Raw genomic sequence first — 23380 nt, forward strand, 5'->3', positions numbered from 1 at the left:
TTTTATAAGTAAGTTCGGACTGAAGGCCAAAAACATCCTGAACCCTTTTTCAAACCACATCCCAAAAGCAATGGAAGTAAAACCCGGCTGGCTCAATCCATCCTCCTTTTTCTGGAGCCATATGGTAACCCTATCCTTACATAACATCAAACAACATATGGTGAAAGGTACCCAAACCTGATCCACAAGACCAACACAAACTGCATCACCCATTAGTCTGGAAACTTTGTAAGGAGTCCACAGTGCCCTATGTGTCACATAGAAGAGATTGGGTTACCAATGCAGAGATAGGCCTGCAAACCCTACCCCCCAAAAACTCTCCAAACCTCTTCCTCAATACTATCTCCCAAATCATGCTCCCACACCCCCTCCAACACAGCACATGCATTCCTACCCTTACATTTAACCTACGATAAACCGCCAATGCCTTCTTAGACTGTCCAATAAGACCAACACAAAAATTACAAAAAGCCAAATCACCACCCTGCACCCATTCAAGACACTACTATATCTTCTAGACCCCATAGTTCTGGAAAGATTTCAGAGGCTAACTCTAAATTGACACAAATAGCCATGTGGCTTCACAATAATAGGCTTATGCTTAATCCAGATAAATCAAGATGTATTCTATTTTGAAACTCCCTAATACTGTCTTGACACACCCTCTCATGCTTTCTTCAGTCCCGATTAACTTTCTATTCTTTTATCATAACCCAACTTGATTACTGCAGTGTCCTTTACAATGGCCTCAATCAAAAAGATATCCACATTTACAATTTGTCCAAAATACTGCCATTAAACTTAATACTGGATCAAAAAATTTGATCATGTCTCCCCACTTCTTAACAAAGCAATGGTGAACCTCAATACCTGTCCCGTCTTTTGACATGAACACTAAGATCAGCAACTCAACTTCACCTGATTGTTCCCTCATTTAGGAAACTTTTTCATGAGCATATTCGGGCAGCTATTTTTTCAGTTCAAGGTCCTGAAAAATGGAATAAACTCCCACTATCTCTACGTGAAAATACAACACTTCAACAATTTAAAACTGATTTTAAAACATTTGTTTTTCAGGATGCCTATAGTTAAAGCCATGACACCTACAATTAAGGCCTCCTTTTCAGAAATTAGTCTGGAAAACAGCCTACCCCCCCCCCCCCCCCCCCACCTTTTGTGCCTCCCTTTTCTCCTTTTGTATCACATCCAGTTCTCTCCCCCCTCTAGTTTCCTTACTTCTCTTTTTAGTATGTAAGTTGTTTGATGTATTTTGCAATGGACAGGGTAGTAAACCCTCAAATTTGAACTTGAAACACCTAGACCCCTTCAAACAGTTTTTCAACTGCAGCCACTGAAAGTAATGCAATGACTCCAAATGATACTCTAAACGCAAATCCTGAAGAGTTCTAAAACTCGCCTCCCAAAACAGCTTAACGTACCACTCTGACCAGCTAACAACCCTACCCTGAATCCTTACCCCTGATTTCCCCACAGAGAAATGAATTCTGCAACAGGCCAGGTCAACCCCAACCCTTGCGCAACAAACTGCAGCAACCCGAGGCACTGCTTGCAAAATTCAAAAACCAAGGCACAACTCGGTGAATCTGCTTCGTAAACAAACTGCACAGCAATTTCCCACTCTAATAATAACCACCAGGACTCCTCCACATTCCCACCTGGTGCAAACCAAACACCGCCGAAGAAACCATAAAAGCAAAATGGTATAGTTTGAAGTCCAGAAAACTCACCCCCTCATAATCCCGGAGCATCTTAAGCTTCCACAAGGCAATTCGGGGGGGGGGGGGGGGGGGGGGAAGGTTACCTCTCCAGAGGAATTGCAAATGTTTACTCTTCAGAACCTTATAGAACTCATCTGAAAACAGGACAGAAACCATACTATAATTCACCTTAGGCACTAACCCCATTTTAATCGCCTCCAATCTCCCCCACTACGTCAAATACAGCGGGAACCATTCTGAAAATCACATGCACCAACTCAATCATAACCTCTCTGTTCAACTCCTCCAAATTCTACTACTACTTCTACTTAACATTTCTAGAGCGCTACTAGGGTTATGCAGCGCTGTACAATTTAACAAAGAGAGACAGTCCCTGCTCAAAGAGCTTACAATCTAATAGACAAGTGAACGGTCGGTCCGATAGGGGCAGTCAAATTCTCCACTGTAGTACTAAACCAACCCCCCCAGATATTTCAACTGCTCAGGAGTCCACTCCTGTGGATAATTAGCAAAATGTTGTCTATCAACAAGCACATTGAGGGGCATAACTACAGAATTTCCCCAATTCATTTTACACCCTGAAAACCCTGAGAAGACCTCTATTAAAGCAAACAAGCTAGGTAAAGACTGCATACACATGTAGAACAAATAATCATCAGTATAAGCCAACAGCTTACACCCCCAAAATACCCTGATCTACTTAAAACACAACAACCAAAGGCTCCAATGCCAAATTAAACAATGGGGAAGGTGGACACCCCTGTTTTGTCTCTCTAAAAGGGAGGAAAGACTCCAGACAAAACCTCATTCATCAACACCCAGGCTGCAGTGAACAACAGGCCAGCCATTCAAATGAACTGCACACCCAACCCAAAGCACTCCATCACCTTAAACATATAACCCTACGCAATACGGCAAAGGCCTTTTCCGCATCCAATGACAACGCAACCAGTTGATCAGACAGACATGGGGCAAGGAAGAGAATATTCTAGAAGATACGAGAATTATCCATGGGAAATCTCCCCTTAATAAACTCACTCTGGTCCTCATGTACCAAGTATGACATATATACCTTGAGAGTTTCACGGAGAGAACTTTTGCATAAACTACAATCCGTATCTATCAAGGAGATAGGCCTATAATTCAGCCTTGGAAGGATCACGCCCTGGCTTCGGAACCACCACAATATGAGCCTCTCCAAAGGCCCATGTACCAATGCCACAATCCAATAAAGCCTGATAGTACTGCCTCAAGGATGGAACCAGCAACTCCTGAAAAGCCCGATAAAACACAGTCAACCTATCTGGACCAGGCGCCTTTCCCTCCGCGAAAGCTTGAAGGACCTCCCGAATCTCACCCTCACTTATCAGTGCACCAAGTTGCATACTCTACTACTCCAAAAGTACTGGATGTGGTAAGTGCACCAAAAACGCAACCAAATCCCTACAAAAAAAATCAGTCAGAAGTATACAATTTATCATAAAAATTGCAAAATTCAGAGGCAATATCCTTATCCTTAACATACACCTTGACTGTCCTCCTACCACCTGTGACACTCACCCCCTGCATCTTTTTCCTTTCAACTACTGGGATAAAAGTTGACCCAACTTGTTATTCTCTGAATAATACGACTTACGCATACAGATAGAATGCCCTGCCCCCTTCTCAGTAGAGCATTATATGTATATTTAACCTTTTGCAGCATAGCATAAACATCAGGCTCAAACGTCACCACGCAACGCCAATTGAGCTGTAGCATTTCCCCCTCCAAGCCACCCACCTCCCTCCTCTGCTCCCTTGCCCTCCCAACTAAATAAGTGATAATTACACCATGAACTGTGGCCATATAAGCCTCCCACCAAGCACAGGGTCCACAGTCAGGCAGCAAGGTCTGACTAAAGTAATCATTAAACACATGACATTTGGTGCAACTTCAGAAGGTTTTTTGGTGGCCGATGATGAAGAGTTGATCTTATAGATCTGTTCAGCTATAGAGGATTAATATTGTCCTGGAGCTCTTTGATGCTTTGTTTATTCCTAAATCGTAGTAAAGACACGAAGCCATGACTGCTACTTTATGAGTAATATGCTTGACACAATTTTTGCCTGTGGAAAATCATTTGATTATATTTAAAGTAATCATTAGTCACAGAAACAATTAATTCCAAAAAAGCAACATCCTGCAACTATGCAGCATTAAAATGTCAAAAAGGCCTGTGCATACAAGAGGAATTCCCCCCCCCCCCCCCCCCCCCCCCCCCCCCCCCCCGGAACAATAACTGCTGCATGATCAGAAATGACAATCCCATGTATTGAAGAATCCTGAAACCAGAAAATAGTTTATATATGAGTAAGAGTGATGCATAGGCGAATAAAAAGTAAAACCCAGTTGGACAGGATATTGCATATGCTACGTTGTGACATTATGGATGCAAGACCACCACCAGACCTAGACTGGTGCCTGCCACTTGCTGACTGCCTGTCCAAACCAGGATCCTGCACCTGATTAAAATCCCCCCACCCCATTATTATAAAGTCAGCCCCTAACCCCAAAGCCAATGTGGCGATGGCCCTGAAGAAATCAGGTGAATCTACAATTGGTGCATAAACACTGATCAATGCTCACAGACACTGTCAATTACCTCTCTTTTCTCTGCCAACTCTCTAATTCCCCCCTCACTCTGCCACCTGATCCCAGCTGACAGAAGGAGAGGAGAGTGAAGTTCATGATATGGCAGGCCAGGCAGGCTGAGTCTCGGAACTCCCATAGTAAAACCAAGACTACAGATTCCATATCACCAGACCAGCACAGAAAAATAACGTTGTGATGCTCAAAGGAAATGATATTCAAATTATATGAGTGCTGTAAACGCAAAAGCAAGGCAGAGAAATGTGCTAGGCGCATGTGCAAGAGTTTCACGGTAAGCGCATCTTGTGCACCTGTGTCAGGCAAACCAGACAGAAACACATATCAGTGCCGCTCTTCTGCACTTTTAAATACAGGCTTTTCAATTTATTTATGTATTTATTTTTACTTGGAAAGCTTATATTTAAGCACAGAAAAAAGGCACCAATGTGTGCTTTCACTTTCGGGTCTGCTCAGGCTCAAATAAATTTATTTCTTAGTACCGGAGTATACTGGCTTGCATGGGCTTTCTTCCGCTTCCAAAAGAAATCAAAACAGATTCTAAACTGAAAATCAAAATAAATCGTCTCCTCAAACCTTTTACTACCAGCTCTGAGCGATATTGTTCCAGCGGTAAGAGCAAGATTTGTTTGTGTGCTGTTCTCCGAGCATTGGGAAGGCATAGCAAATGATCTCATTAACATACATTTAAATACAATTTGCGACCATCTCTGCCACGCAAGTTGTTCCTGCGCTAAAGCCCTCTGAGCATTCCACGCAGATTTCTCTGTTTGCTATTCCAGCAATAATTGGCCTTACCGCTGGCGGCGAGTTTTGAGAATCAGTTTGTTGGTACATAGTAGAAATCTCCAGAACACTAGGCAGTTCCAACAGCTGATCTGAACTGTAATCTGTGTGGGCAGGAGAAGCACCAGTGATAGGAAGAGAAGGTTAAAGAAAAGTCAGCTGTGCTCTCCTGCTGTCAGCTGGGGACCAGAGATTAACATGTATGTAGGAAGACAAATGTAAGTACTGGCACCTTGGGTGCTAAGGACCCACAGTATGCCACTACTTTCACTGTCTTTCTACTACTACTACTTATCATTTCTATAGCACTGCTAGACGTACACAGTGCTGTACACTTGAACATGAAGAGACAGTCCCTGCTTGACAGAGCTTACAATCTAATTAGGACAGACAGACAGGACAAACTATGGTACATTTTCTTAATCATTTACTCTAGAAAATACACGCTTTTTTTGCCTTCCTAATGATTACTTTTTCCAATTTTATTTTTCGAGTTTTAAACATAAACATAACATTTATGTACCAGACAGAACAATTTCAGCCACGTATCCCCACAAATGCTCCTCCTCCCTTCTCCCCCACTACCAACAGTTAACCCAACACGAATGATTCTCTACTAGTCCATCGAATGAAAGGTTCCCACACCGTTACGAACTTACCAACACAGCCTCCCCTTAATCGCTTTTAGTTCTCCCAGGGAACACTTCTGTGTCGTCTACAAATCATCATTTTGTTATACACATGCTAGAAGTGCTCTTTGTGATTGCTCTCATATTTTAGGAATTATGTTCCTCAAGCTACAAGTTCTTTCTTGATCCCACACAGGTGAGCTGTTCTTGCATCCTGAGTGCTGGACTGGAATATGCTGTCCCATTAAATCATCACATCTCACAGTGTTTGGATAATCAGCAAAACAATTCACAGAGCATATCAACAGGGGCACAGCTGTCCAATGTAAATTAATCCTGTTACACATTATTGGTGCTACCAAATCTGAAGGCAACTTCAACGAAGTGCAGTGCTATCACTCAAACTGAAACAGTTATTCTGTTTACAAGACTGGCACTGGTGGACACATACAGTTAACAGTAACAACATGAGAGTCTGCTCCTGTTCTCATGACCATTCAATCAGGGAAGATACCATGATATGACAGAGTGCAGAAGCAATGGGCCAACAGAATCCTGCCAGCGATAGAGATGCACATTTCCAGACTAATCCTCTGCAGGGAATATACATTCTATTTCCTATGCTCACCTCTCAATCCAAAATGTATATATTTCATAGAATAAACATTTCATTTCCTTAGCTTATATTTTCTAAAGGATCAAGTCCTATGAAAACATCAAGTCTGTGTTCTGCTTGGGTGGTTCTCACATTACACACAGATCCTATAGTGCAACACTAGAAAACTTACATCAGAGTTAAGGTCGTAAAGTCAGCGTGCTAATAATGTGCCCTTCACTGCACTGCCCAGCAGCAACAGGCCCAGCCATGTTTCAAGTGTTCAGTAACTTCCAAGTGCTATCCATTAAGTGTTCCTAGTGGACTCTGGAATCCTGCCCTGCAGGCTCAAGCGGTGGCTTTCATTTGTAGAGCGCCATCTTTCTGCTCTGATACAGGTACATGTAGGCATCACAGAAAAGCCGCTTGGCCACACCATCCATCTCTCGTGGCCGCTGGACTGCCAGCTCAGCTACTGGCGACTCCAGGTACTTAGCAACTTCAGGGCAGAGTGTTACCGTGGGAATGTTGTACCCATTCTCATCACCTGGTTTAAGACATAAAAAGAAGCATATGAAAACAAGTCCCATTGCCAGCAACAGCTGAGAGAGAAAGCAGAATTCCTGAATCCTACCCTACAGCCCCCTGCTATTCCAGTACAAAGACCCCTCCCTGAAAGTTCTGCTAACGCACCTTGGTCTTGCCCTGCAACACTCCCCATTATTCCAGTAGAGACCCCTCAATGAAAACTACTACTACTACTTGACATTTCTAAAGCGCTAATAGGGTTACGCAGCGCTGTACAATTTAACATAGAAGGACAGTCCCTGCTCAAGAAGCTTACAATCTAAAGGACAAATGTACAGTCAGTCAAATAGGGGCAGTCTAGATTTCCTGAAAGGTATAAAGGTTAGGTGCCGATGCACCTTGTTCTTGTCCCGCAGTGCCTCCTGCTGTACCAGTACTGAGATCCCTCCCTGAAAGCCTTGCCAATGCACCTTGGTCTTGTCTTGCAGCACACACCCTGCTGTTCCAGTACTGAGACCTGAGGATTGAGTCTGTATATTGTTAAACTCACATTAAGTGTTAAGCAAGGTGTCAGATGTAGGAAGAAGTGGTGGGGGCGTGAGGAAGCAAGTCAGCAACAAAAAACTGAGGATCTCAGTAGGCCTCAGAGGAAGATCAGAGAAACAACGCGGCCTCAGAAATTTACAGTGAATTCAAAGGAATAGAGAAGATTCAGAAGCAAAACAAGTGAAAGGTACAGAAGTACAGAGATTTTGCACGGACGTTGTGGCTTTCACACAGATTATGTTCAAAACATGATTAGATCCAGATTCTGATGAGAGATAACCCCACTGAATACTGTAAATAACTCTGACTCAAAGGATAGAGTAGTTACTTACCTGTAACAGGTGTTCTCCGAAGACAGCAGGCTGCATATTCTCACAAGTGGGGTGACGCCACGTCGGCCCCGGAGGATTTTAAAGCAAAATCTCAAAATCTCTTTACGGCATTCCGTCGCACGAGCGATCGTACTGCGCATGTGCGCACACCTCTTCCCGCTCGCCGTGCGGACACGCCCCTCAGTTAAATCCAAAAGATGGAGGAGACAACTCCAAAAGGGGAAGGTGGGAGGGTTTGTGAGAATATGCAGCCTGCTGTCTTCGGAGAACACCTGTTACAGGTAAGTAACTACTCTTTCTCCAAAGACAAGCAGGCTGATATTCTCACAAGTGGGGTATCCCTAGCTTCCAGGCTTACACAACACAACAAACAGTGGTCAATTGAGTCTCGCAACGGCGAGGCCAGAATAAAATTGACCTGAAAAGAAGAAATATCTAAATGAGTGTAGCCTGGAACAGAACAAAAATGGGCTTAGGAGGGTTGGAGTTGGATTCTAAACACCAAAGAAGTTCTGCAGCCCTGACTGCCCAAACCGACTGACGAGTCGGCTATTGCTGAAGGCAGTAGTAAGATGAAAATGTGTGGACTGATGACCACACCGCAGCTTTGCAGATCTCTTCAATAGTGACTGATCTTAGATGAGCCACCGACTCAGCCATGGCTCTAATTTTGTGAGCCGTGACATGGCCTTCTAGAGTCAGTCCAGCTTGGACAAAAATGAAGGAGATGCACTCTGCTATCCAAGAAGAAATTATGCAGTTTCCGACAGCAACTGGCATTAAAAGAAATAAACAACTGGGCGGACCGTCCGAGGGAGCTCGTCTGCTCCACGCAAAAAGTGCGGAGCTTGCTTTCGCCAGGGCTTGTAAGATGAGGGAGAAAGAATGTTGGCAAGACAACTGACTGGATCAGCTGGTACTCTGATTCCAGCGCCAGTAAGAACTTTGTCTGCATGCAGAGAACTACTCTGTTAAGATGAGAAGTAAGGTAAGGCGCTTGAGCTACTAGAGACCGAAGCTCACCGACCTTACGAGTTGAAGGAACAGCCACTAAGGAAAACGACCTTCCAGGTCCAATACTTCAGATGGCAGGAATCCAGTGGCCCGAATTGAGCTTGCAGCAGCTGGATGAAAACGACATTGGGACCCCAAGATACTGGATAAGGAGTGATAGGAACTCTGATCGAAGCATAAGAGCCAACTGTCAAAATTATTGTGGGTGCTAAGCCCAACAGAAATAATCTCCCCTAGACACATACAAGGAATTCTCTCAATATTGGGGGAGAGATAAACCTCTCGTGAAGTGGACAGCTAAAGGCTGACCTTTCACACGTTGATGATAAGCTCTATTGCACAAAGATGAATACTGACAGAGTTGGTCTTGAGACCAGACTCAGACAGGTGTAGAAAGAACTCAAGCAAGGTCTGTATAAGACAAGATGCAGGATCTAGGGCCTTGCTGTCACACTAGACGGCAAACCTCTTCCATGAAAAAGAATAACACCTCTTTGTGAAATCTGTTCTGAAAGCAAGCAAGAGTCGGGAGACACTCTGGAAAACTCAACGAAACCCCACTCTCAACATCCAGACCGTGTGAGCCAGAGATTGGAGGTTGGGATGTAGAAGTGCCCCCTCGTTCTGCGTAATGAGAGCTGGAAAACATTCCAACTCCAGAAGAAGAGGGAATCCTATCTGACGCAGCTAGAAAAGAGCAATCAGAATCATGGCTCCACAATCTTGCTTGAGAAACAGCAAAGTCTTTTCCACCAGATGTATGGGAGGATACGCATACGGAAAACCTGTCTCCCAAAGAAGGAGAAAGGCATCCGATGGTAGCCTGCCGTGAACCTGCAGCCTGGAACAGAACTGAGGGACTTTGCGATTGGACTAAGTAGCAAAAGATTCACTGAGGGGTCTTTCGAACTATAGGCATGCTCAACTGTAGCATTATCCTGCTCAGCCTGTCGGCCAGACTGCTGTTTACGCCAATTAGATAAGTGGCTTGGAAAAAACATGCCGCATTGCGGGCCCACCGCTACATCTGCATGGCATCCTAACTCAGAGGGCAAGATCCAGTACTCCTTTGTTATCGAGTACATCACAACCCGATTGTTTGTTGAATTAAAATAATTTGGTTGGATAGCCAGGAGGGATGCAACCTTCGTCAGCAGCTTTTGACTGAGTAAGATGCCTCAGAATCAAAATAGAGAGAATTAACCACCTCTGAGGGGAATACCGAAGACTGGCGAACAGTCGGGTTACATCCTCTAGATACCCTAAACTTGATACCACTGGGAAGCTAGGATGCACTGAGCGGATGTCATGTGCAAAAGTGCCATGGGAGTTACATGAACTGCGGAAGCCATGTGTCTAGAAGTCTCAATATGTACTGTGCTGTAATCTGTTGAGACGGGCAATCATCGTGTTAAGGGAACACATGCACTCCCAGTCCATGAAGATACGCTGCAACAACAGCCAGGCACTAGGAAAAAAACATACTCTGGATGCAAAGAGAGTATAAGTATCCTGTAAATCCAGAGAGCATAACCAATCGTTTTCCTGAAGTATGGGAAGAAGGATGCCCAGGGAAAGCATCCTGAACCAAATCTGTTTAGGCCCCTTATGTCTATGATGGGACGCAACCCACAAAGAAAGACCTGGAATAGAATCTCAACCCTTCTTGCCCTGGTGGAACGGGCTCGACTGCATTGGCGCTGAGAAAAGCAGAGAGTTCCTCTGCAAGTACTCACTTTTGATGGAAGCTAAAGGATTAAGCTTCCAATGAACAATGTGGAGGGTTTGATTCCAGATTGAGAATGTATCCTAACCGGACTAGTTGAAAAACCCCACCGGTTGGAGGATAAAAGAAGTCACCTTTGGTGGAGAAAATGTAAACTTCCCCCCCCGACAGGCAGAATGGCCGGTACGGACATTTTTTTTTTTTTTTTTTTTTTTTTAGTGGCTATACTGAATTGGAGCCAGTCAAAAACCCCTCTGTTTCCTGGGGAATAGCTGCAGGGGCCTGATTAGGTGCACGCCGCTGACTAGAACGAGCGTGCTGAGGCATAGCCCGAACCGGCTGTCGAGAAGTAGGAGTATAGGTACGACCCCTTAAGGCACAAGGAAAACTACTCCTCTCTCTAAAGAACTTCCAAGATGAGGAAGTGTATGTACAGCATATCTACAGTTTTCTGCTGAGTCTCCTCCTCCAGGAGAGAGGCACACAGTCATGAGAGTCTGCGCATCACTGTACCTAGAGCAGAAATCTAGGTGTTACATTACAAGTGTCGAAAATGCCCTTGGACAGGAACCTGCGACACACCGTGTGCCACCTGACCACTTGGTGAAAAGGTCTAGCCTACTCCGGTGGGAATGCTCGTAAAGATCTGACAAGACTTGATTTGGGATGCGATCATGCCAGCCTGGTACGCCATTCTCCAAAAGAGGCTAAGGATGTATGCTCTGGCCCCGGGGGCGCCGAAGTAAGTTCTTAGAACTCCTATCTGTTCTGAGTGCAGAAGACTCAGGTGAAGATAGTAGTCCAGGACCTCTAGCATCTGGGCATTGGGATTCACAATCTCCACTGTAATGTCAGATGACCATCATTGAACTGAACTAACTACTCAAACAGAGCAGCTCAGATCCAAACACGTCCGATATGGAGGCTACTATGGGTCGAGAAGTTGCCCCAGTAGGGTGCGAACACCCATACCAGAGGCAGCATCGGTGAAGGAGACCAGGTGAAAAGCCAGATGCCGCAGGAGGCGGTAGCACCCATGGCATCCAATGGTACCCATGGTCCCGAAGCCAAGGACAAAGTCTGGAAATGCAAGGGAATCGAAACCAGACTGCTAGACCATGGCACCGACGGTACCGATGATACACATGGTACCGATGGTACCCATGGTACTTGGTACCGATGATAGTCATGGTATCTGGTATCGATGGTACCCATGATACCTGGTACCGATGGTACCCATGACATGTGGTACCAATGGTACCCATGATATCCGGCACCAACAGCACCGACGGTACCGATGGTACACATGGCACCGACGGTGCTCATGACACCTGGTACCAATGGCACCCATGGCACCGATGGTACCTGGTCATGATATCTGGTATCGATGGTACTCATGTGCCGACGGCATCCATGATACCTGATACCCATGTATCCACGGTACCGAGGATACCTGATACTATGGTACCGATGGCAGTCATGATACTCGGTACCGATGGGCGATGATACCTGGTACCGATAGTCGATGGTGCCCATGATACCTGGTGCCGATGGTGCCCATGATTCCCGGTACCGACAGCACCCATGGCACCGATGACACTCGGCATCAACGGCACCCATGGTACCGATGATACCCGGTGCCGACGGGACCCATGGTACCGATGATACCCGGTACCGACGGGACCCATGACACCGACCATGGTACCAATGTAGTTGGTATCGATACTCCTCGGTACCGACGCACCGATGATATTCGGTACCGACAGTACCCATGGCACCGATGATACTCGGTACCGACGGCACTCATGGCACCGATGATACCCGGTACCGACAGCACCCATGGCACCGATGACACTCGGCATCGACGGCACCCATGGTACCGATGATACCCGGTGCCGACGGGACCCATGGTACCGATGATACCTGGTACCGACGTACCGGTGCATCGACGTCCAATGCCAGGATACCTCCATAACAGAGGGAGCAACGCTCTCGGCACCGACTGATGTCTGAAGCCCGGATACCTCCATAACCGAGGGAGCAAAGCTCTGGGCATCTCCTTTGGGCATCCCTGGCAGAGTAGAATACGTCTCGTTTCTTTGAGACACTACTTGCGCTTCACAGGGAGATGATCCGGCCCAAGACACATCCGCCGATGCGCCCGAATGACCTGCCAAGCAGGAGGCGCCGAGGCAGGTGGAGACCTATTCGATGCATAACTATACCCAGCGTGCATCGGTCTCTGTCGGACTCCAGAATGATCTCCTTTGGGCATCCCTGGCAGAGTAGAATACGTCTCGTTTCTTTGAGACACTACTTGCGCTTCACAGGGAGATGATCCGGCCCAAGACACATCCTCCGATGCGCCCGAATGACCTGCAGAGCAGGAGGCGCCGAGGCGGGTGGAGACTCACTTCAAAGGTTACACCACTGATATTGTGTCACCAGGTTGCACCTGCTTAGGTTCCTGGTTTTTCCTGTGACATACACCTTTACCACTTGTTGGGGCTTAAAGACAGTGGTGTGCTGGAGCAGGCTGTCACAGCTCTGGAGAGCCATTTGTAAAGTTTTAATAAATGGATCCTAAAAATGTGGGCTTGTTTAGTTTGCTGGCTAGAGAGAGCCCACAGATAACAATATACCAGCACTTTCAAGAAAAAAGAAAAGAGAAGCTTATATGCTTTGTTCAGGCACAGCCCCTTGTGACTCTGGCAATTACTTAAATTTTTTCTTGCCTCAGGTATAAAAAATACCTGTATATATAAGCCACAATGAGCCTGCCATGAAAAGTACAAATGAAAAAATAAAAAAGAGATTTAACTCCGAAGACCTGAAGAAAACACGAAGCCCTAACGAACTCCGTGTCTCCTCAGACGCGGAAAAAGAAAAACTGAGGGGCGTGTCCGCACGGCGAGCGGGAAGAGGTGTGCGCACATGCGCAGTACGATCGCTCGCGCGACGGAACGCCGTAAAGAGATTTTGAGATTTTGCTTTAAAATCCTCCGGGGCCGACGTGGCGTCACCCCACTTGTGAGAATATCAGCCTGCTTGTCTTTGGAGAAACACCTGATACCTTAGTCAACTAATAACAAACGGACAATTTGAAACATTTGCTCAACTCCAAAATGATTACAACCTCCCTAGATCTCAATTTTTACACTGGTTACAACTACAGCATGCTATCAAATCTAGGCCAGCCAACCTTATCAATTATTTGCTTATGAAAGGCTTACAGTAGAAGCCTTCATTACTGGTTCCTGTGTTATTTCCCACTGTGCCTCTATGTTCTATAAAACCTTTCAGGCCTCTCTCACTCATTCTTGTCTCAGTATCCAACAGGTGTGGAAAAGGGATGACTCCACATCAGATTCCCAATGGTCCATGTTTTGGGTACATGGTCCCAGAGTCTCTTTGTCTGCCTCCTTAACTCAATCAATGTATTTCTTCACAGAGTATTGTGGACCCCTAGAAAATGCAAGTTATCAGGAGCTAGTAAATCAGATTTATGTTGGTCATGTAATGCTCATGTGGGGACCCTAATGCATCTTATATCTGAACTAGTAAAACAGGCCCGTTTCTGACACAAATGAAACGGGCGCTAGCAAGGTTTTCCTCGGAGTGTGTATGTTTGAGAGAATATGTGTGAGATTGACTGTGTGTTGTAGAGAGAGTGAATGTGCGAGTGTGTGTGTGTGGCAGAGAGAGAGTGAGACTGCTGGGTGCGAGTGTGTCTCCTCTGTCCCCCCTCCAGCCACCCAGCGATTCTCCTCTCTCCCCTGCTCCCCCTCCAGCCACCCACCGATGCTCTTCTCTCCCCTGCCCTCCTCCAGCCACCCAGCGAGTCTCCTCTGTCCCCTAAACCCCTCCAGTATCAAAAAGGACCCCGTGGTATTCCAACCTCTGGGAAGGAGGCCCTGATTAGCCAGTCATCCAGATACGGATGAACCCTGACGCCTCCTTCTGGAGGAACACTGCCATGACTATGATGACTTTGGAAAAAATTCTGGGAGCCATAAAAAGACTGAAAGGCATGGCTTGAAACTGCTGATTCAGCACCACAAACCTCAAGAAAAGCTGGTGGGGCAGCCAAGTGGGAATATGAAAATAGAATTTTTTGAGAACCAGGAATGTCAGAAACTCTCCCGGACTTACCACCACTATCACAAATCGCAAGGTTTCCATGCAGAAATTCCTGACCCTGCAGAAATTCCTGACCCGCAGAGACTTGTTTACTTGCATGAAATCACGAACTGGCTGAAAGAAGCCTCTTTTCTTAGGCACTACAAAATAAACTGAACAACAACCCTGGCCCCTTTCACGTAAGGGAATCAGAAGGACTGCCACCAAAGATTACAGGTTCTGCAGAATGGAAAGTACAGTTTATTGCTTGCACACAGCCTTGAATGGGGACTCCAAGAAAAAAATCCTCAATTGTAGAGCAGAACTCTCATCTGTAACTGTCTTTGAAAATGTCCCAAAACCCACTAGTCCGCTCTTCGAAAAATCTGGTGAGCCAGTCGTCTGTAAGTCTTGTGAAGAGTGGACCATGACCCCATCGTTGTGAGGGGCAAGAAGCCGAAGATCTGGGGGACTGAGCAGATTTCCTCTCTGAGCGAAGGGACTGCTTTTGCTGATAACGTGGCCTCTGATAAGGAGCCTTTCCAGGCCTATACATCCTAGTGTCTCAAAAACAAGGACAAGATTGGGATAAGTGAAAGGAACCCCTAGGCTTGTCCTTCGGCAACTGCTGCATCTTAAGAGTCCCCTAAATCCTTGATCAGCCTCTCCAAATTCTCCCTGAGCAACAGTTTCTGTCTAAAAGGAAGCTTGGTCAGCCACTGCTTGGAAGCAGCATCTACTGACCAATGGAACAGTAAAAAGCAAACACCTAGCGGTGACTACCAGAGCCACCTGCTTAGGCAGATGCCTTGATGAGATCATAGAAGCAATCCGCCAGATAGGCTAACTCCAGAGAGTTGTGGACTCCCTTTCGTCCTCTGATGACCCCACTTCTCAGCTTCCTATCCTGAGGATCCTTGAGTGCTATCCCACCGTCCACGGGCAGAATTGTCTTCTTGGTCACTGCTGCCACAAGACATAAACCTTAGGGAGCTTGAATCTCCCTTAATCCTCCTGAGATACAGGAAGTAAGTGAGCCACAGTCCTAGCCAATCACAGGCTGGCGTCTAGAGTAGCAGAGTACAACTTCTAATGAACAATGTAAAGAAATACACTTTTATTGACAAAGCACCATAAAAGGATTCGACATGGGGCCATGTTTCAGTGGAGAACCACCTGCTTCAATGGTCACAAACGCTCTGTCAAAATGTATTGTGGATCATGGAGATGTGATAAAACAAGTTCCAGATCGATGAAGCTCAACTAGAAGAACATCAATATAAATTGTCCTGCTTGTCACAACAGGAGTAAAACCATCCCACACTTTATGGTTTCACTCCTGATGTAGGAAGCAAGACGATTTATATTGATGTTCTTCCAGTTGAGCTTCACCGAATCTGGAACTTGTTTCATCACTTCTCCATGATTCACACTATATTTTGATAGAGCATTTGTTACCCCTGAAGCAGGCGGTACACCACCGAAACACAGCCTCATGTCGGGTCCTTTTATTTTATGGTGCTTTGTCAATAAAAGTATTTCTTTATATCGTCCGTTGAAAGCTTTATTTGGTCCACCCTACTTTGCTTTTGGACGTTCTTCACATAGGGTTTTTTTCCTTTCCTTTTGGTTGGTATTTTTTATTGGCATCTGGTGTAGCCCACTCAGCAGAAATAAGCTCCTGCATGGCCTCATGTACCAGAAAGGACCTGGGTGGCTTCTTTACAGTGACAGCAAAAACCACTGTATCAGAGAGACAGCATACGCTACCGCGCCACAGACACCTCGAGTTCTTCTGTACAAGGCCACAGATGTTGCTGTGCAAGAATGCAGCAAAAACTGCAGTGCCAGAGAAGCCACTGACAGTGCTGCACTAGAAAAGCAGTCAATGCTGCTGTGCAATAGAAGCAGCAGACGATGTTGAACCACAGGGGTAGCTAATGCAGCTCGCAAGAGATAAATCGGAAACTTCCAAAACAGAGAAAGCAGATGTTACTGTGCAACGGAGGAGGCAGATGCCGCAGGGCCAGACAAGCGGCAGAGGCCGCAGAGCATTTTTATTTTTCGTCCATGTGCGTACCAGTCTTCTGCAATGAGTGTTTATCTTTTTCAGTTCTTCATTATACCATGGGGCTGGCTCTTTGCCTTTGTCCGGTATTTGTTTTCACTGGGGCTATTTCATCCAGAATGTTGGTGCTTCTGTGGTGAAACAGAGAATTTTCCTGCTTGTAAATTATATAGCTACTAGTAAAAAAGGCCCGTTTCTGACACAATTGAAACGGGCGCTAGCAAGGTTTTCCTCGGAGTGTGTATGTTTGAGAGAGAGTGTGTGTGAGAGTGACTGTGTGAGAGAGAGAGAGAGTGAATCTGCGAGTGTGTGTGTGTGACAGAGAGAGTGAGACTGGGTGCGAGTGTGTCTGTGAGAGAGAGTGTGTGCGCCTGGGGCCCCTCCCTCCCACCCAGTTCCAGTGTCCCCCCTTCCTCCGTGTTCCAGGGTTGTCGTTCCCCCTCCCTCCCTCCGAGTTCCAGGGTCGTCCCCCTGTTTTTTGTTTTGTTTTTTTAGTTTTTGTACAGGTGGTGCATTCCCCCCTCCTCCCCTCTCGTCTCCTCCTCCAAGTTCCAGACCCCCTCCCTCCCCCCGAGTTCCAGACCCCCCTCACTCCCTCCCTCCGAATTCCAGACCCCCCTCCCTCCACCCCTTCAAATTCCAGACCCCCCTCCGAGTTCCAGACCCCTCCCGCTCTCCAAGTTCCAGACCTCACCTTCCTCCCTCCGATTTGCAGACCCCCCTCCCTCTCTCCGAGTTCCAGACCCCACCTCCCTGCCTCCCTCCCTCCAATTTGCAGACCCCCCTTTCTCTGATTTCCCGACCCCCCCTCGGAGTTCCTGACCCCTGGACCCCCCTGCTGTGACCCTCTCGAGCCCCCTTCCCGCTGCCAACCCTCGGGGCTTCGGAGCCCATCTGTGAAGAAAGTTACGGACACAGGCAGGCAGGCAGACGCATAGGACGTTGGGGGTGAGAATTATATAAGATGCGTCATAATGGGTCTAGTGACATCAGCTGAGGCTTCGGAGCCCATCTGTGAAGAAAGTTACGGACACAGGCTGGCAGACGCATAGAATGTTGGAGGTGAGAATTATTATATAGGATTGTTTATGATGTGCATTTCCTTTCTTTGGCCAGCAGGTGGTGACTGTCATTTGTTTGTAAAGTTGTTACAGAACTGTCAGTTTCTTCTTCCTGCCAAAGCTGTTAGCTTAAGCTATGAGGTATTTTTTTTAGTTTCAGATAAGGCAGTGGAAAGAGAAGGTGGTTTGTGTTGTCTGTTCTTTTTTTTTTTTTTTCAACTTTTTTCCTTTTATTTTTTTGGTAAGTATCTAAATATGGTGTTTTATCGTTTGAGAGTGTTTTTGTTTTTAAAATGATTTGCCACATTGTGCGGAATACACACACATACAGTGGTGGAAATAAGTATTTGATCCCTTGCTGATTTTGTAAGTTTGCCCACTGACAAAGACATGAGCAGCCCATAATTGAAGGGTAGGTTATTGGTAACAGTGAGAGATAGCACATCACAAATTAAATCCGGAAAATCACATTGTGGAAAGTATATGAATTTATTTGCATTCTGCAGAGGGAAATAAGTATTTGATCCCCCACCAACCAGTAAGAGATCTGGCCCCTACAGACCAGGTAGATGCTCCAAATCAACTCGTTACCTGCATGACAGACAGCTGTCGGCAATGGTCACCTGTATGAAAGACACCTGTCCACAGACTCAGTGAATCAGTCAGACTCTAACCTCTACAAAATGGCCAAGAGCAAGGAGCTGTCTAAGGATGTCAGGGACAAGATCATACACCTGCACAAGGCTGGAATGGGCTACAAAACCATCAGTAAGACGCTGGGCGAGAAGGAGACAACTGTTGGTGCCATAGTAAGAAAATGGAAGAAGTACAAAATGACTGTCAATCGACAAAGATCTGGGGCTCCACGCAAAATCTCACCTCGTGGGGTATCCTTGATCATGAGGAAGGTTAGAAATCAGCCTACAACTACAAGGGGGGAACTTGTCAATGATCTCAAGGCAGCTGGGACCACTGTCACCACGAAAACCATTGGTAACACATTACGACATAACGGATTGCAATCCTGCAGTGCCCGCAAGGTCCCCCTGCTCCGGAAGGCACATGTGACGGCCCGTCTGAAGTTTGCCAGTGAACACCTGGATGATGCCGAGGGTGATTGGGAGAAGGTGCTGTGGTCAGATGAGACAAAAATTGAGCTCTTTGGCATGAACTCAACTCGCCGTGTTTGGAGGAAGAGAAATGCTGCCTATGACCCAAAGAACACCGTCCCCACTGTCAAGCATGGAGGTGGAAATGTTATGTTTTGGGGGTGTTTCTCTGCTAAGGGCACAGGACTACTTCACCGCATCAATGGGAGAATGGATGGGGCCATGTACCGTACAATCCTGAGTGACAACCTCCTTCCCTCCGCCAGGGCCTTAAAAATGGGTCGTGGCTGGGTCTTCCAGCACGACAATGACCCAAAACATACAGCCAAGGCAACAAAGGAGTGGCTCAGGAAGAAGCACATTAGGGTCATGGAGTGGCCTAGCCAGTCACCAGACCTTAATCCCATTGAAAACTTATGGAGGGAGCTGAAGCTGCGAGTTGCCAAGCGACAGCCCAGAACTCTTAATGATTTAGAGATGATCTGCAAAGAGGAGTGGACCAAAATTCCTCCTGACATGTGTGCAAACCTCATCATTAACTACAGAAGACGTCTGACCGCTGTGCTTGCCAACAAGGGTTTTGCCACCAAGTATTAGGTCTTGTTTGCCAGAGGGATTAAATACTTATTTCCCTCTGCAGAATGCAAATAAATTCATATACTTTCCACAATGTGATTTTCCGGATTTAATTTGTGATGTGCTATCTCTCACTGTTACCAATAACCTACCCTTCAATTATGGGCTGCTCATGTCTTTGTCAGTGGGCAAACTTACAAAATCAGCAAGGGATCAAATACTTATTTCCACCACTGTATGATACATGCACATGAAAAGTGCAGATACTATTAAAAAATGCAGAAGCTGCCCTTTCACATGCAATGCCACCTCAGTCCTGTTGGAAAACTTTGAATGTTACAGGTAGGCGCTTCCCTTCTGTGCATTACACGGAATGCTTGTTTTATTTATTTATTTATTTATTGCATTTGTATCCCACATTATCCCACCAATTTGCAGGCTCAATGTGGCTTACATATTTTTGTTAAGACATTGTCATTCCAGAATATCAGATACAGTTAGTAGTGTGTAGAGATTAAGTAGGGAAGAAAGAGGAAGTGATTGGGCGGGTGATAGTAGAAGTGGATTTTAATACACTGGCATATAGTTTTTGGCTGCTGCTTTCTCAAATGGTAAAATCAGTGCCAAAACCCACTGAGAATTAGGCACACAATAACATATGAGCAGAACTGGCTAAAACTGGTCAAAATGGAACATAAGCCCAGTAAGCTTTGAGCATCGGCCCCTCAGCAACACCATCAGTCAAACAAAGAAAAAGAGGATTCCAGAAAGCCACTGAGATAGCACTAGCACCGCAACCCCCCACCCCCAAAAACAAAACAAGGAACAAAGAGAAGAGGCTGCCCGCTATTCCTCAACTGAAATGTGAACTGTTAGGGGAATGCTAGCTCACCTCAAGGTGAAAAAGAAAGCAAGAAATGATATGGCGCACATATTCCAACCAACAGTCACCCAAATACCCAAAGGGATCAATAAAAGCCGTTATCCTCCCACAGCAAAACAGTGTAGTAGTGAAGTGTGTGTGTGGGGGGGGGGGGGGGGGGGGGGGGAAACAAGGCTTGGCCCCACCAAGTGTTACTCCAGCTACAGATAAGCTCAACATATGAAAAAGGAGCCTAATCAAATTTCCAACTGGGACAGGAGCTGGCTGAAAGCACCAAGTGGAGATGACAGACCTTTTTTTTTTGTTACATTTGTACCCCGCGCTTTCCCACTCATGGCAGGCTCAATGCGGCTTACATGGGGCAATGGAGGGTTAAGTGACTTGCCCAGAGTCACAAGGAGCTGCCTGTGCCTGAAGTGGGAATCGAACTCAGTTCCTCAGTTCCCCAGGACCAAAGTCCACCACCCTAACCACTAGGCCACTCCTCCACTCCTTCAACCATCTGCTTGAAGACAGAGAAAAATAATAAGCATTCCAGGCTGCACAATACCTTTAAGAGGCAAATTACTTGAGACTACATTTTTTCTCTGTCTTCATCTGCTGATAGACATAACCCAATTGTCTGGACTGGTCTTGTATGGATGAAAAGGAAGTGAGAAAAAAAGAGAGGCAGCAAGGCAATGGAAGAGGAGTGCGGGGGTAATGCAAGATCCTAAAAGCTACAAAGACATTCACCCCCATCTCCCTCTTACCATGTCTGTCAGCCATGCTATCAAAAAACATCCAGTGCTCTTTCTCCGGCCCATATTTCACAAAGGAGACATAATGACTGGTCTCTATGCACAATACAGCAAAAAGCTCCATTGTCTCTCTGGGAACTCGAGAGCTGCCTCTGTGTCTGGTGCTCATCTGGAACTCCACTGGACATTTAAGCTTCTGCAGCTTGTGCATCTTGCGTCTGTAATGCATGTGAGTCTGGAAGCAAAAGTAAGAAAGCATGAGGAGACCGCTCAACAGGAACCTGCAAGAATACGGTAGAAGCGGACACATAAAAGGAACCTATATGGGGTTGTACAGAGGGGACCTCCAGGAATGTTGTAAAGCGAAGATACTTACCTGTAGCATGTATTCTCCGAGGACAGCAGGCTGATTGGCCTCACAGTTGGGTCGTCGTCCACGGCAGCCCAGAAACCGGCAAAGAAATTTTGCAAGCAAAAATAAAGTATTTCGGGAAAGATCCGTCGTGCAAACAGCACGCACTGCGCATGCACGAATGTCTTCCCGCCCAAGGCACAAGCGTGCTCCTTAGTTTAATCAAAAAGCATATAAACAAGAAACAACAGTAACAAAAACAACTCCAAAGAGGAGGAGGGCGGGTTTGTGAGAACAATCAGCCTGCTGTCCTCGGAGAATAACTGCTACAGGTAAGTATCTTCACTTTCTCCGAGGACAAGCAGGCTGCTTGTTCTCACAATTGGGGTATCCCTAGCAACCAGGCTCACTCAAAACAATGAACATTGGTCAATTGGGCCTCGGAACGGCGAGGATATAACATAGATTGACCTAAAAACAAAAATCAACTAACTGAGAGTGCAGCCTGGAACAGAATCAAAATGGGCCTAGGGGGGTGGAGTTGGATTCTAAACCCTGAACAGATTCTGCAGCACCGCCTGTCCGAACCGATCCTGCTGGAGGAAGTAGTGAGATGTGAATGTGTGGACTGATGACCACGTTGCAGCCTTGCAAATCTCTTCAATGGAGGCTGACTTCAAGTGAGCCACTGACGCAGCCATGGCTCTAATATTATGAGCAGTGACATGGCCCTCCAGAAACAGCCCAGCTTGGGCATAAGTGAAGGAAATGCAATCTGCTAGCCAATTAGAAACTGTGCGTTTTCCGATGGCGACTCCCCTCCTGTTGGGGTTGAAAGAAACAAACAACTGGGCGGACTGTCTGGAGGCCTTTGTCCGCTCCACGTAAAAGGCCAATGCTCTCTTGCAGTCCAAGGTATGTAAACTGCTTTTGCCAGGGCGGGTATGAGGACGGGGAAAAAATGTTGGCAAGACAATTCACTGGTTCAGATGGAACTCCGACATTACCTTCGGCAGGAACTTAGGCTGTGTGCGGAGGACTACTCTGTTGTGCTGGAACTTGATATAACGTGCATGAACTACCAAGGCCTGAAGCTCACGGACTCTACGAGCTGAAGTAACAGCCACCAAGAAAACGACCTTCCAGGTCAAGTACTTCAGATGGCAGGAATTCAGTGGCTCAAAAGGAGCTTTCATCAGCTGGGTAAAGACAACTTGAGATCCCATGACACTGGTGGATGTTTGACCGGGGGCTTTGACAAAAGCAAACTTCTCATGAATCAAACAACTAAAGGCTGTCCAGAGAAAGGCTTACTGTCTACACGGCGATGATAAGCACTAACCGCACTAAGGTGAACACTTACGGAGTTGGTCTTGAGACCAGACTCTGACAAGTGCAGAAGGTATTCAAGTAGGGTCTGTGTAGGACAAGAAAGAGGATCTAGGGCCTTGCTATCACACCAAACAGCAAAACTCCTCCATTTGAAAGAGTAAAACCTCTAGGTGGAATCTTTCCTGGAAACAAACAAGACTCGAGAGACACCCTCTGAAAGACCCAAGGAGGCGAATTCTAAGCCCTCAACATCCAGGCAGTGAAAGCCAGAGACTGGAGGTTGGGATGTAGAAGTGACCCCTTGTTCTGAGTGATGAGGGTTGGAAAACATTCCAATCTCCACGGTTCCTCGGAGGACAACTCCAGAAAAAGAGGGAACCAAATCTGACGCAGCCAGAAGGGTGCAATCAGGATCATGGTTCCACGGTCTTGCCTGAGTTTCAGCAAAGTCTTCCCTACTAGAGGTATGGGAGGATACGCATACAGAAGGCCTATTCCCTAATGTAGGAGAAAGGCATCTGACGCTAGTCTGTCGTGGGCCTGAAGCCTGGAACAGAACTGAGGGACCTTGTGATTGATCTGAGTGGCAAAAAGATCC

The 23380-nt window shown here is 46.3% G+C and overlaps 1 protein-coding gene across 4 annotated transcripts in view; it reads right to left on the reverse strand.

Moving 5' to 3' along the window:
- Window positions 1-4015: 4015 nt before the first annotated feature.
- LOC115480891 (ubiquitin carboxyl-terminal hydrolase CYLD-like) overlaps window positions 4016-23380 on the reverse strand; it is a 103220-nt gene continuing 83855 nt past the window's right edge. For all 4 annotated transcript variants that reach the window (XM_030219874.1, XM_030219866.1, XM_030219884.1 and 1 more), the window contains exons 14-15: window positions 21111-21333; window positions 4016-6943 (exon numbers count right to left, since the gene is read on the reverse strand). In XM_030219874.1, coding sequence (XP_030075734.1) covers window positions 6759-6943; window positions 21111-21333 — 408 coding nt within the window. In that variant the 3' untranslated portion in view covers window positions 4016-6758. The remainder of the gene's footprint in view (window positions 6944-21110; window positions 21334-23380) is intronic.

This window comes from Microcaecilia unicolor, chromosome 1 (assembly GCF_901765095.1).
Source record: "Microcaecilia unicolor chromosome 1, aMicUni1.1, whole genome shotgun sequence".
NCBI lineage: Eukaryota > Metazoa > Chordata > Amphibia > Gymnophiona > Siphonopidae > Microcaecilia > Microcaecilia unicolor.